The sequence below is a fragment of the Bos grunniens genome, chromosome 2, assembly GCF_055505025.1.
Source record: "Bos grunniens cultivar Pamir isolate PY7600 chromosome 2, Bosgru_T2T1.0, whole genome shotgun sequence".
Classification (NCBI taxonomy): Eukaryota; Metazoa; Chordata; class Mammalia; order Artiodactyla; family Bovidae; genus Bos; species Bos grunniens.
In genome coordinates, this window is record NC_141166.1 from 52,051,282 (window position 1) to 52,067,453 (window position 16,172).

Consider the following 16,172-nt stretch of genomic DNA (forward strand, 5'->3'; position numbering starts at 1 on the left):
CTGTACCAAGCTATTCAACCCCAATGTATTTCTTTTTCTTATTTGTGAGATGATGTCTAACATTAAAAATGTGACATTGTACACGCTGGATACAAAATGAATGGATATGCTTCTTCCTTAAAATGTGTATTCCCTAGGAAGTCTGGCATCATCTTGTGTCAGGCAGGGGAAGCTGTACCCTGGAGAAGTGGAAGTGGAAGTAGCTGTAAAGGATGAGGACAGGCAGCCCCAGCAGAAGGGAGGGCATCTTATTCTAGACATGGATGACTGAGGGCCTTTCAGCCTTTCAAGGAAGCAAATGAGTCTCTTTTTCTCTCAGACGTCCTAGTCCTCATTGTGGTAGCAGTAAATAATGCTACTTACAACGTGGGCCAATAAGTGTATTAAAGTATATAGGGGTGTCTCTGAAGCCAGAACAAGTTGAATCTGTGGCTCTCTTTTTCTGTGTTTTGGTAATAAAGTAACCAGAGACCAGATGATAAATAATGATGGAGATAGGCCGGTGTCTCTGTGGAGGTGTCTAACTTGAACACATTACTGCACTTCCTCTGCTTCCTGGTTGGTAGTTAGCTCTGTAGGTTGCATTTCTGTAGATTTCCTGTCCCCTGTGCTCTGATGGGCTTAGGAGACTGTAAATTCACTTTATGGCAAATGGTCTCTTAAACATTCTGAAAACAGGCTGCTCACTTGCCCCCAGGAAAATGCAGGTCAGATCCTCTCTCCCAGGGTGGTGTAGACTTTATGTATTCTTCCCAGAGGCTCTTGCCCGGTAGGCAGTGGGAGAGCTGCTGTGGTAATCGGGGAGTGTTTGGTTTTGCCCGAAGAGGGAAACACTCATTTTAGAAAATGGCTGTGTCTGGAGATGATTATAAATGCAATGCTGACCCAAATTAAAAAATAAAAAGTAAGAGTTAATTATGAAATGAGAGGGAACACATGTATACCTGTGGCGGATTCATTTTGATATTTGGCAAAACTAATACAATTATGTAAAGTTTAAAAATAAAATAAAATTAAAAAAAAAAAAAAAGAAATGAGTGTCTCAGGGAGACAGCTTTTCCAGTGGAATAGAACTTTAAAAGATAAAATAATTTTTAAAGATAAATTTTTTTCATTAAAAAAATTTTTAATTGATGTATAGTTGATAATACAATATTATGTAAGTTACAAGTATACAATATAGTAGTTCACAATTTTAAAGATTATTCTCCATTTATTGTTATTATAAATTATTGGCTATATTCCCAATGTTGTACAATATATCCTTAGAGCTTATTTTTTACATAAGTTTGTACCTCTTACTCCCTAACCCCTGTATTGCTAGTCATTTTTTCACTTTTTAATCTTATGTAAAGAAAAGTGAAAAGTGTTAGTTATTCAGTCATGTCTGACTCTTTGTGATCCCATGGACCGTAGCCCGCCAGGCTCCTCTGTCCATGGGATTCTCCAGGCAAGAATACTGGAGAGGGTAGCCATTCCTTTCTCCAGGAGATCTTCCCAACCCAGGGATTGAACCTGGGTCTCCCACATTGCAGGCAGATTCTTTACCATCTGAGCCACCAGGGAAGACCCATGTAAAATTTTCACAAAAATGCCAAGAAGTTAAAAATAAAAAGATGGGTATATAATATAAATACATATATAGTAATATATAATAAAATATATAATAAAATTAGTATGCATTATAGTATATCATTAATATACTATAATATAATTAATAAATATTATAGTAATATATAATAATAATATATAAAGTCCACTACTGAGATAACCTCTAAACATACTTCTACTCATTTGTATACAGCATACACATACATGACACACATTTAAAAACAAGATACAATCAGAGCATATATACTGTTTATGACCTGCTTTTTGTTTACCAAATATCACTAATCATGAACATCTTTCAGTGCCATGAAATATTGCTTTACAGTGTGATCAGTAATTCAGCCCTTCCTCCTCTAGTACAGATAGCATTGTCTACTGGCAAATTGAACTGTAAACTAGGAGATAGGAAAGTAAGTGAGGAGCTCATGTCACTTTCTTTAATTAAAAAAAAGTTCAGAACAAGAGACAGACACTGTAAGGATCCCTTGGTGCCACCTCGTTTTTGTACTTGTCTTGGGGCATCCCTCCCTGGTCTCCCAACTCCCCACCATGTGCTGGTCAGCTGAGGGGCCTTGGTTGAGAGGAAATTGGTAGAAGATTCTCTATAATAAAGTTGTCTGCTCCATGGTTTAATCTCTTATATAAGGCCATCTCCCACTCTTTCCCTTTCTTCCTTTTTACTCAATTCATGCTCTCTAATAATAATATTTTAAGGTTTTATTGTATCCTGCCATTGAATCAGCATGTGCTAACAAAGATATACCCATGATGACTAGGAGTATTACTTTATGAAAGATGCTTAAATATACTATACCTTTTGGATTGGTCTTTACCTTGGGAAATGGATAAAATGTTCATAAAGCATACTTTGTCTAAAAAAAGAACTGCAGTAAATAATGTAAAATACTATTGAAATAATTTGTAGTTCCTAAATGGAGTAAAAGTATTGATAGTTTTCACTGTTGCTTTCAACAGAATCGAGTCTTTCAGGTCACAACAGCTGTAAATCATAAAGTATGTATTTGTGAATGACAAACATTACTGCTGATAAGGACTTGGTCATCCCCTTCTCTGTGGCTTCAGGACCAAAAACTACTTTGGGCTCATCTCTTTCCACCACCATAGTCCACTTCACAAGCCCCTCTCCACGAGGCTATTGCCATAGCCTGCTGTCTACATGGTTATTTCTGTATATACATACTGTAGTTTATTCTGTGCTCAGCAACCAAAGTGAGCTTCTGAAATCTCCATATCACCTCCCTACCCTACTTATACTCGTCAATGACTTATAGTAAAATCCAGACTCCTTGCCGAGGACTGACTACCAGTAGGCCTGGTCTGGCCTACTACCCCAACCTCCACTCATACGCTCTCCCCTCACCTGCTGCAGCCACCAGCCTCCTCCTTGTTCCTCAAATTGACCAAACTTAACTCTGCCTCAAGACTCTAGAACTTGCTGCCCCATCTCTTTTCTGCTGGTTCTGCATGTGACTGGCTTTGTCATCCCTAAGGACTCAGCTCGGTGCTCAGAAAGGCCCTCCAGGCTCTGCTCCCAGTGTACCTATCATTCTGTTATACCTTATTTACTGTCTAGGACTTACTTACGTTCTGTCATTGTATACCTACTGACTATCTTCCCTCTCTAGGATCTAACCCTGTGAGAACAAGGAGCTTATTTGAATTGAATGTGGCTTTGCCTGTCATGCTAAGCCATAGCACATAATATTTTTGGTAAGCTCTTAAGTTTAACATACGACTCTGGACCATTCCAGACAAGATATGCCAAAATCACTTTTGTGTCTTTATACCTTCATCTAAACAATTGGGATAAGCACTAGTAATTACATTACAAAGTCATTTTGGAGATGAAGTGAGATGTTTTGTTGTTGTTCAGTTGCTAAGTCATGTCCGACTCTCTTCCACCCCATGGACTGCAGCATGCCAGGCTTCCCTGTCCTTCACTATCTCCCAGAGTTTGCTCAAATTCATGTCCATTAAGTCGGTGATGCTGTTAACCATCTCATCCTCTGCTGCTCTCTCCTCTTTCTGCCTTCAATCTTTTCCCAACATCAGGGTCTTTTCTGATGACTCAGCTTTTTGCATCACGTGGCCAAAGTGTTGGAGGTTCAGCTTCAGCATCAGTCCCTCCAATAAGTATTCAGGGTTGATTTTCTTTAGAATTGACTGATTTGATCTCCTTGCAGTCCAAGGGACTCTCAAGAGTCTTCTCCAGTACCACAGTTCCAAAGCATCAATTCTTTGGCACTCAGCCTTCTTTATGGTCCAGCTCTCACATCCATACATGACTACTGGAAAAACCATAGCTTTGACTATATGAACCTTTGTTGGTAAAGTGATGTCTTTGCTTTTTTTTTTTTTGTATTTTTTAAAATTTTAATTGGAGGCTAATTACTTTACAATATTAAATATGTAAATATTAAATATTAAATATGGTGGGTTTTGCCATACATTCACATGAATCAGCCATGGGTGTATATGTGTTCCCCATCTTGACCCTCCCTCCCACCTCCCTCCCCATCCCATCCTTCAGGGTCATCCCAGTACACCAGCCCTGAGCACCCTGCCTCATGCATCGAACCTGAACTGGCGATCTATTTCACATATGCTAATATACGTGTTTCAATGCTATTCTCTCAAATCATCCCACCCTCATCTTCTCCCACAGAGTCCAACAGTCTGTTCTTTACATCTGTGTCTCTTTTGCTGTCTCGCATGTAGGGTCATCATTACCATCTTTCTAAATTCCATATATATGCATTAATATACTGTATTGGTGTTTTTCTTTCTGACTTACTTTGCTCTGTATAATAGGCGTCTTTGCTTTTTAATGTGCTACCTAGGTTTGCCATCACTTACAATGGGCAAAGTGCTTAAAATGATGCCTAACACATCATTCAGTTAATTCAGCTGTTTTGACTGTTGTCACTAATCCCTAGCCTTCAGAGCTCACCTGGCATTTTACAATTTTTAGATATTTAAGAAATGTGCTGTATCCAGCCAGGATATTTGTATTTTGTTTGAGTTCTCAATCTGGAACTACTCCTTACTGGGTTTTCTTCTGTTGGGTTTAAATTCTTACATTTGAAAAGTATGTACTCTTCATCTTTTCCCAGGGCTACCCACAGGTGAGACATGACCTGCTTACCAGGCACAGTTTGAAGAGTTTCTTCTGCTGATTATCCCCCATTCAGGAGGAACATTCTACTCTGTATTTATAGATCCAGTTCATTTTAACCCAGGCAACCTAATAAGACTTTAGAATAAGATATTAGTTAGTAATCTAATTCCTTTAATAAGCCTTTAGATACTAGTTACCTTGTGGGAGATATAAGTTGATCTCTTGTCAACATGGACTTTAAAACCTAGAGAAGGGACTAACAGATATTTCAATCAACAGATAACCAACATCATTGCCAAATGGTGTATCACACACAGGTAGTGGGTGTAGTAAGTGCCATAGAATTCCTTTCTGTTGTTTCACATTTACTGAACACCTGGTAAGAGTCAGAGTTGTGCTGTGCCACCAGGATTGCACAAAATACTTGTGAACTAGTCTTAGTGAGGATTCCTGCCCTAAATCCCATGGTCTAAGAAAATATTAGTGGCGATAAAAGAGAAATTGTGAATATTTATAAAAGTCATGACAAAAGTTATAGCTTTATTTGTGTTAATAAATTTAGGCTAACAAAGCAATCACTGAATCACTTCAGTTGAATTGGTCACTCTGTGTGACTGGTAACTGTGTATTTCTCATGCCAGTTACAAGCTCTAAATTCATCACCTTCATCCTTCTTCATTTCCTCTATTGCCTGTTGTGTTTAACAGCGCCTGTGCCACCTCATGCTCCACACGCACTCACTAGCTGCCTTTAATGCATGGAATGGATGGAAAAGGTCTCTGCATTCACGTCCATTCTGGGCTCCTGTCACTCAAGCACTTTAGTTCTCAAGTTTCCTGCAGTGCTTCCTCTCGCTTCCAGGCAGTCTGCTGGGAACGTCCTTCTCTTTGTTGTTAAACCAGAAAAACCCTACAACACCTACAAATCCTTCAAGGCTTGGCACAAATAGTGTCCTCTCTAAAGCCTTTCTTGACTCCACAGAGCAGACTCGTAACTCGTTGTATGCAGGGTCACTAATGGCCCATAGAAATCTTTTTGGAGTAGACAAAGGTTTCTTACAGTTTTCTGGAGAAAAGCAGCCCTGAGCTAGGGATTATGAGTTGCTGAGCAGAGTCAAAGGTAGGCTGCATTTCAGACCCCTAGTATAGAGCACAGACTGCGTAACCTTTGGCAGGTCCCATTTGCTTGCACATTTTGTTGTCAGAGTATAAACGTCTCATAGGCAGAGACCAGATTATTCATTCTCATATACAAAGGGACAGCTCAATGTCTGGCATGCAGTATGACCTCAGAACTTGTTTGTTCAATGAATTAAGGAATAAATGAAATGTAAGTTGAAAAATTAATTTTTATTCATCAGGGCACTTTGTATAGGAATGCCAAGCTTTCAAATATGGGGCCTTCAAAGGGGTACATAATCAAAGAGAGTCTGCAGATGCGGGGGCCCTGGAGAGCCTAAGAAGAGAGCCCCTCTTTGCCCACCTCACAGCCCAGCTCCTGGCCGACTCTGGCCATTCATCCTGGCTGCCCTGCCAGCAAGACTGCCTGAACACCTGATTCCCTTGTGGGAAAGCCAGGCTCAGATGGGGAGAATTTGAGCTTGACAAGTAAACTTGGTCAGGAATGCTCCTATTTCCAAAGAAATCATGACATTAAAGTGTGATATTCTAATATACTTTAGGGATTTTCCAGGATGCTTTTAAGTATTTGTTTTTGATTTATTAATTACTCGATAAAAAAGTTGAAAGAGGAGTAGGGAAACAAATCAGAAGGATTAGGCACCACTGCCAATTGAAAAGAGGGTACTGATAAAACACACTCTAAATGATAATGCAAATAAAAAGGATTTATTAGATTTATATACATTTTATTTCTAGGGCTATATCTACTAGATAAAATGAAGCCCATGGTTTTCTCATTCTCTCTTTAGAATCTTGATTCTAATTTCTTCTTTGCCTCATATTTTGAGTCCTTATAAGCTTCCAAAAGTCACTTCTGGGAGAATCAATTTATAAATGCATACACATACAGAAACACATTAATCAATAGATCTATGAAACCAGATATAATTGTGATTCTTTGGGCTCACTGGATTTGGATAATCGACTTGTCTATATCTATAGGAAAGAAAAGAGGGTTAAGCATATGACCTCCTGGTTAACATTTAAAGAATCCAGAAAGCACCAAGAGATCTATTAAGTCAGACCAGATGTCTGGAGGGCTTTTAAATCTTCTTTATATTAATGCCAGCATGATTTCCCAAAGACTAGTTCAGACCTGCCCTCCTTGAGTGGGTCTGGCTGCATAGAGTAAAATGAGGTAAACTCATTATAGCCTTAGTGTGGCTGGCTTTGAAAGATTTGAAAAATGTTCTTTTATTGAGACTGAATAACTGGATGTGCTTTTGCTGCCAATATCAACATAGTCCAAGGGCCCTTCTGTTATTTTCTGCTAGAGTTTTCTTAGGACATGGAATGGGGTGGGAGAGGGGGGTGTGAGAAGCCTCAGAGGATTGTGTTTTGTTTTGCCTTTTTTTTCCCCCTGTTCTTGGCTCACACAGCAAGTTGATGGTAAATATTGGGCAATTTATTTAACCACACGATTCCTCAATTTCCTTATTAGCAATGCTGTCTTGTTTATAAGGAGTTTTGAAATTTTTGCAAGCACACAAAACTCTGCTAAGAATAGCCAATATAGATATCTTATTTCTAATGTAATTGATGTCTCTCCAATAGTAGAGCCTACCTGCGTCAGACTCATTTAGTGTGATAGTTAAAAAGCAGATCCCTAGGCCCACCCCAGACCTTCTAAAGTAGAATTTCAGGGGGTGCACCTAAAATCTCCATTGTAAACAAGTTTCTTGGATGATTCTGATTAATTCCCCGTATATCTCTCTGAATATCTCTGCTTTGTGGTGAGCCTGAGATAGAACTTGTTGGTTAGAGGACCTGAAAAATCCCCTGGTATCTCCCAGACTTTTCTAAACTGACCAAATCTGGACCATTTTCCCTGAAGCTCCTGTATGTTTTGATTGAGTCATTCATTTAAAAAATATTTGAAGCTTTATTTTTCTAATTTCTGTCCTCAAAATGTGTGTAATCTGGTAAGGTGTTGAGGACTAGCAATTTAAAATCATGAAGTAGGATGAAATGAACACTCAGGCTTCCAAAACTGAAAAAACCAAAGCATTAGTTTCCCTGCTTTCAGTTTAATGTTGGACTTCCCCTAGGAACCCAAGATTGTGGTCTATTCTTGATTTGACTTTGGGGGAACCATTTAATCTTTCTACAGTTTCCCCCTCAACAATACATACTTTCTCCATCCTCATGAAACATTTTCCATAGGGGCTGTTCATGTTATTCAGAAGGAAAGTTCTGTTATGGTAACTATATATTGTGCAACCAGGTGCAATTCAGGAATCCATGATAGCTTTAGGTTGAGGATCAATGATGGTGATTATGTCTTGTGACTGAAGAGGATCAAAAAAGTTGTCCAGTCCTTCCTTTTGTATTGAGAACTGAATTAAAAATATGAGTATCCAGGCTTATGGATTTACTGGAAAAGTTACTGAACAGCAGAGACATTCAGAGTTCCTGTTTTTTTGCTCAGAAACCTGGGAGGATGAAAGGACTGCTGCTGACTCCCAGCTTCCACCACTGCCCTTGATAGGGGTGATGCTACTATATTACACTTATTACCCGTAACTACCTCTTCTTAGGCTACACTACTACATTGAGACCTGTAGCAGTTTTCCAAAGCTGCGTAACCAATTACCACCAATTTAGCAGCTTAAAACAACATGGTTACTATGTCACTGTTTCTGTAATCAGGAGTCCGAGCACAATTGAGCCAGGTCTTCTGCTCAGCATCTGAAAGCTGAAATCAAAATGTCGGCTGGATTGCATTCTCATCTGGAAGCTCAACTAGGGAAGGACCTGCTTCCAAACTCCCTTTTAGGTTGTTGATAGAATTTATTCCTTAAATCTACACAATTCATGGCAGTCTACCTCTTCAAATCTAGCAACAGTGAGACTCTGATTTCTAGATGCTCCTTTTAAAAGTCTCACCTAATTAGGTCAGGCCCAAGTTCAGGATCATCACCTTTTTAATTAACTTAAAATAAACTGATGTGAGACTTAATTACATCTTCAATATATCCTCACCCTTGCCATATTCTATTGGTTACAAATACAGGTCCCCTGTCATACTTAAAAGATAGGGATTATACAAAGGCATGGGTCATGGCAGATCATCTTAGAATTCTTCATACCACAAGACCACAATGAATTAAAATTCATCATTCAATCCAAGTATGCAAAAGAAGTTAATTGGAGGATTCAGACATTCAGTTCAGTTCAGTCGCTCAGTAGTGTCCGACTCTGCGACCCCATGAATTGCAGCATGCCAGGCCTCCTTGTCCATCACCAACTCCTGGAGTTCACTCAAACTCATGTCCATCGAGTCGGTGATGCCATCCAGCCATCTCATCCTCTGTCATCCCCTTCTCCTCCTGCCCCCAATCCCTCCCAGCATCAGAGTCTTTTCCAGTGAGTCAACTCTTCACATCAGGTGGCCAAAGTACTGGAGTTTCAGCTTTAGCATCATTCCTTCCAAAGAACACCCAGGACTGATCTCCTTTAGGATGGACTGGTTGGATCTCCTTGCAATCCAAGGGACTCTCTGGAGTCTTCTCCAACACCACAGTTCAAAAGCATCAATTCTTCGGCACTCAGCTTTCTTCACAGTCCAAATCTCACATCCATACATGACTACTGGAAAAACCATAGCCTTGACTAGATGGACCTTTGTTGGCAAAGTAATATCTCTGCTTTTCAATATGCTATCTAGGTTGGTCATAACTTTCTTTCCAAGGGGTAAGTGTCTTTTAATTTCATGGCTGCAGTCACCATCTGCAGTGATTTTGGAGCCCAAAAAAATAAAGTCTGACACTGTTTCCACTGTTTCCCCATCTATTTCCCATGAAGTGATGGGACCAGATGCCATGATCTTAGTTTTCTGAATGTTGAGCTTTAAGCCAACTTTTTTACTCTCCTCTTTCACTTTCATCAAGAGGCTTTTTAGTTCCTCTTCACTTTCTGCCATAAGGGTGGTGTCATCTGCATATCTGAGGTTATTGATATTTCTCCTGGCAATCTTGATTCCAGCTTGTGCTTCTTCCAGCCCAGCATTTCTCATGATGTACTCTGCGTATAAGTTAAATAAGCAGGGTGACAATATACAGCCTTGACGGACTCCTTTTCCTATTTGGAACCAGTCTGTTGTTCCATGTCCAGTTCTAACTGTTTCTTCCTGACCTGCATATAGGTTTCTCAAGAGGCAGGTCAGGTGGTCTGGTATTCCCATCTCGTTCAGAATTTTCCACAGTTTATTGTGATCCACACAGTCAAAGGCTTTGGCATAGTCAATAAAGCAGAAATAGATGTTTTTCTGGAACTCTCTTGCTTTTTCCATGATCCAGCGGATGTTGGCAATTTAGTGAGAGATAATACAAGAGTAAATCTCTTTATTTTGAAGTATTTCTTACAAGTCAATAAGAAATCCTAAAACTTTGGATGATAAATTTATTTCACACTCATAAGAATGACTGTTATTAAAAAAAATAACAAGTATTGGAGAGGATATAGAGAAATTGGAACCCATATTCATAAAAATACTTTTTTACAATAGTCAAAATGTAAAAACAACCCGTGTCAATCAATGGATGAATGGATTAACAAAACATAATATATACAAACAATGGAATATTATTCAGCTGGGAAAAAAGGAAATTGCAACCTATGCTACAACATGGACCTGGAAAATGCTAAGGGAAATAAGCTAATCACAAGGGATGAATATGGTATGATTCCACTTATATGAGGTACTTAGAGTAGTCAAATTCATAGAGACAGGAAATAGATTGATGGTTGCAGGGGTGGAAGAAAATAGGAGTTAGTGTTCAATGGGTACAGATTTTCAGTTTGGAAAGAGAAAAAATTTCTAGAGATGGATAATGGTGATGGTTGCAGAACAATGTGAATGTACTTAATGCTACAGAATTGTGTCCTTGATAATGGTTATCAATGTGATGTGATTTATATTTATCAAAATAAAAATTTTTGGAGAAAAAATAAATGGGCCAAGTAGATGAACATGTAGATCACAAAACGGGAAATGTTACAAATAAGCTGACTTGGGGAAAGAGTCTCAGCCTTGTTGGTAGCCAGTGAAGTGAAAGTGTTTAAATTTCATCTAAAAGAAGTACCGTCTTTAGTCTAATGGGATAATGAATGTATGGGTCTCACGCACAAAGCCTGGATGATAATTATATTCAAAATATACTTCATTTCTCTGCTTCTTCCTCCCCTTTCCCTGTAACAGATTTAAAGTTTTCAGTTAGTATTTTTATACCAGTGTTTTACACAAGATAGATATTTAAACCATTTCTGAGACTTTCAGTATGCTAGTTCAGTTTCTTTAAAAAAGTAAAATATTCTTCTTGAGACCCAAGTTAAGGCTCAGATGTAAGGAGGTATAATATGTACTATGTCAAATGCAATTTTGAAATAGTTTATGAAAATGTATTTGATTGCAAAGATTGATTAAATGATTTTCCCCCAATATATTCTAGAGTTTGTAATATTAAGAACTTGTAAACTCTGAGCCAGTTCTATTTCTGTGTCCTAAAATTGGTACAGACAGTCCCAGACTCAGGAAGGTTTGACTTAGAATTTTTTGACTTTACAGTGGTTTGAAAATGATATGAGACTTTCCTGGTGGCTCAGTGGTGAAGAACCTGCCTGCCAATGCAGGAGACGTGGGCTCAATCCCTGGGTCAGGAAGATTTCCTGGAGAGCTACAGTTGATAGGGTCACAAATAGTTGGACATGACTGAGCACGCACACACAAAAGTGATACACTTTCAGTAGAAATCGTATTTTTAGTTTTGAGTCATGATCTTTTCCTAGGCTAACAATATTCAGTGTTATACTTTTTCATGATGCTGGACAGCATCATTGAGCCTGAGCTCCTAGTCAGCCATGTGATCACCAGGGTTAAAAAAAAAAAAAAATGGTACACATACAACCATTCCATACCCATACAAACATTCTGAAACTCAATAAATTACATGAGATATTCAACTCTTTATTATAGAAGAGGCTTTGTGTTAGATGATGTTGCCCAACTGTAGGCCAGTGTAAGTGTTCTGAGATGTACAAGGTAGTCTAGGCCAAGCTGTGATGTTCAGTTAGTTAGGTGTATCACACGCTTTTTTGACTTATGATATTTTCAGTTTACGAGGGTGTAACCTCATTGTAAGCTGAGGAAGACCTGGTTTTTCTAATATGACAGAGCCCTTCGTGTTAACGTTTTTAATAAGCTATGTGGCCACACACCTGCTTTATTTATTATCTCTTTGTTATCTCAGTTTCCACGAGTCATGATTATCCTTTGGCAATTTAATGAAGACAATTAGAGTAAATGTTTTTGATGGTAATGAAATGTAGCTAAAAATGCACGTCTTATTAATTGGTCAAACACTGTAAGCCAGGCATTGTATTAAGTGTGTTTCTGTGATTTCATTTAATTCTCATATCCTCTGAGACAAATAATGGTGTTTCTATGATTTCATTTAATCCTCATATCCTTCTGAAACAAATAATATGATTCTCATTTTATAGATGAGAAATTGAGTGGAAGGTTTTTAATAATTCACTGCAAATCACACAGCTGTTTGGTAATGCTGAAATTCAAACAAGTTTCTCCAACTGCAAACCTCTAATCTTCCCACAACACTACACTGTAGCTAGGAGTATAACTATATTTATCTCCTAAATATTAAAGTTATTTATAAGAATAAAAGGTTAAAACCATGTGATTTTGTAAAAACAGCCTGTTAATGATCACAGCTCCTAAAATTCCATATTAATTCAGGAGCAGTTTTTAAAAGCAAAGTTGTTTAGCTCCTGCAAACAAACTGTTGTACATTCCAAATAAAATGCTTCCTATTTCATGTCAAAAGTGCAGATTTGCTTCCTGATAAGATGTGCTATTTGGAGGCTGTCTATTTTTTTATTGTGATTCAGGTGCAAATAACAGGAAAGCATATTTTTTCCTATCTTGGCCAAAGGGGAGGTATTTCTAAAAAAGAATGTAACATAATGATTTAAATGGCCATTATTTTGCATCATGAATTAGGAGAAATCAGATTATAGCACAGGAGTCAAAGAAGTAACAATGGTCTACTGACTACGACAGGAAAGTCCAGCCAGGGAATTTCCCAAAACTCTAAGCCATGAGGTCTTCAGAGACACTCAGTGCTCTTCCTTGACCAACAAAATGAAAAAATGCAAAACCATTGACTTTTTAAGAAACATTCAGGCAAATGCCAACTCTGAAAACAAATTACTTTGCAAGAGCTTACCTTCATGACTTTTAGGGGAATAAAAAAAAAAACAACCTAACATCAAAAGAGAAATAAAAATACAAACTTGTCTTTGTAATTCTAGACAACTAAACAAATAGCAATATATATGTCATATGGATTTTAAATGATTGTGAAAATGTAAAGAAAAATTTTTTAAAGATATTATTTCCCTTAAAAGAATTCAGTTCTGAATTGTTCAAGTCAAAACATTTTCAAAGTGTTTCCAAAAGGAGTGTGAAAATTGGCAACAAACCAATTTGAATATGAAAGACAAGCATGCACAGACACCAGAAGAAAGGATCTCATTTCACTCAAAGCATTCTGAACTCTGTACTGCTTCTTCTGTTTGCAGAGCTCACACTTGTTTTAACCGTCTGGATCTCCCTCCATACCCATCCTTCTCCATGCTTTATGAAAAACTCTTGACAGCAGTTGAAGAGACCAGTACCTTTGGACTTGAGTGACCTGGAGGCAAAATGCCCAGCTCTGTGTAGACAGGCAATTCCAGAAGCTGCCTTCCTGAAGAATGGCTGAACGTTGGAAGTTTCAGGAGTCGCTTCCATTAGAGTAAAGCTGAATGCTGTTATTTTCCAGGAACGGATGCTCTGTCACATTTGGGTACTGGCTAGTGATGATGATCCTCTTGGAAGGATTTGGGTGAGCTTGATGCCCAGGGAACCACCCAACAGTCTTTCAATCAACAGTTCTTGACTGCCAAACTTTTTTCCATTTGTTATGTTCCAAGACAAAGATGAACCTGTACACCATCAGCTCCATGGTAACTTTTAGAGACTCAGGAGAATCATGAAACTTACCTTTGAACATGGTTCAAGCCAAACTGACAGCACTTGGCCCAATCTCCAAATTAGTGCAAGTTAAACAGTATAATAAAAACAAATATATTTCCTGAAAATACATTCATTTAAGCCCTCAGTTGTAACAGGATATTCATTTTCTTGCTTATGAGTACCTGCATGGTGTGTACCATAGGCTTCAGCTTTCATGGGACACAAGTGGAAAATGAAACCAAGTCAATATGAGGTAACCTTTAAGATTTGCAATAAGGTGGTCTGTGACAATGTATATGCAAAGTGATATGTGTGTAATTATGGCTGAAGACAAACTGTTAAACAATGAATTACTAATGACAGATTTTATGCTTTATAATGCATGAAAACAATTTTAAAATAATTAGCAATTAATCACAGCGTATCAGGAAAAAAGTACACAGTGAGTTCTGTTTATTTTTTATAGTTTCATTATATTTATGTTCTCTAAGATGTAGATAAGAATCTACCTATCATACTATATGTACCATCTGTTCCATTTTCATGTACCATGCTTATTCGGGCATCATGCTTGTATGTATCCTTTTAAGCACTCTCAAGGGAACAAAAGGGCCTTTTATTTTTATAAAGGTACAAAAAATTCCCCAAAATATTTTGCACTGAATGTACCAAAGTTGAAGGGACATTATAATATGACTAACAACAACTCCATCACTTGACAAGTATAATAGAAAATAGCTTCTAAATCAAACTTTCTTCACAGTGCCATGTCTACCACTACAAGGACTGTGCATCTAAGTAATAATTTTTTAAGACTCACTATATGTGATAGTATGATATGCATTTATTTAAAATGCATTAGACTCTTCCATCCATCAAATACTTTACAGGATGGCATTTAATACAGATATTTCGTATTTCCCCCACTGCTTTTTATTTGTACAGCATCATTAAACACTAAGCTCAGTTAGGGAGCCATCAGCAACACCCAAGAGATCAGCTCTCTTTAGTAATAAGAATTCCATTTTCCCTCATCAGTGAAGACATCACAAATTGAAAGTCTCAGTACTATATTTCTAAGTCTGCATTTTCACTGATGCATAATTTTCTTATCAATATTAAGAAACAGTTTTTCTATAATATCTCAGAAACTGCATGACATCACTAGCATTGTCTCTGCTTAGTTTATCAGAAGGTGTTTTTCATTTTTATTACTTTGGGGTTACTCACCATCATGGTTTATTTCTTGACTTATGGCCACAACTAACCAGATGTTCGATATGATGAAGTTAAATTGAGGGTAATAAAAGCATTGGATTAAACATTTGGTTTGCCAGCCTATGGTATCATAGGCATTGCCCAAAACATTTATGGTAGCCATGGAATTCCTGTTATAGGGTGTTAGCAATCTTACGTTTTATAGAGGTCAAATGCATGATTTTCATAGATGGTTGATGATGGTAAGAACTGATTACTCTGTTGGTTAAACTACATTTACTATGGGGACCCTCAAGAGTAATACTACTCATTGTATTCCTACACTAAAGGCAGGTACTGCAGTGTGGAGAAACATTCTGGGAACAAAGGTTACAACAATCTGGAAGTAAGGAAAGATTTATCTGTGTATTGTATTGGAAAGAAAGGAAAGAAAAAAATCTTAACTGGAAATGTTAGTTTGTACTTACTTATCATGAATATAAGTATATATTTAATTTTACAAACTATTTTTACTTGTTTGTATTTTTTTCATTATAAGGGAAAATAGTATAACATACTTTTTTAAAAACACACTTTTGATGGTATATAAAATGTTTCAGAGCTGGCATTCCCTAAGCAGCTGATAGGTTTCAATAATACAGCATTTCTTTCAAAACTATTTTCATAGACCATGTTAGCTTGAATTTTGGTTTGTGACACTTTGTTGTCATATTCTGCATTATTAGGTAAGAGATTTGAAATAAAATATATCTCTTTAATTATTTCTTTCCAAATACCAGTATAATCATTAATTGCTACCATTCTCAGAATTGGAAATTATCCAAGATGTACCTATCACATCAGAATACCATGATACTGGATCTCTTATTTTTCATTTGTATAAACAAAAGAATCTGATAATAACTATTTAAAACATTAAATAACATTTCCACAGAATAAATTCAACTTTAATATACTCTACAAATAGAAATATCCATAAATATTTTCT

At 37.4% G+C, this 16,172-nt stretch overlaps 1 protein-coding gene across 8 annotated transcripts in view; it reads left to right on the forward strand.

Annotated features, from left to right (window-relative positions):
- HECW2 (HECT, C2 and WW domain containing E3 ubiquitin protein ligase 2) overlaps positions 1-15,690 on the forward strand; it is a 433,106-nt gene extending 417,416 nt beyond the window's left edge. For all 8 annotated transcript variants that reach the window (XM_086348453.1, XM_086348470.1, XM_086348425.1 and 5 more), the window contains one exon: positions 13,531-15,690. In XM_086348453.1, coding sequence (XP_086204579.1) covers positions 13,531-13,642 — 112 coding nt within the window. In that variant the 3' untranslated portion in view covers positions 13,643-15,690. The remainder of the gene's footprint in view (positions 1-13,530) is intronic.
- The last annotated feature ends 482 nt before the right edge of the window (positions 15,691-16,172 follow it).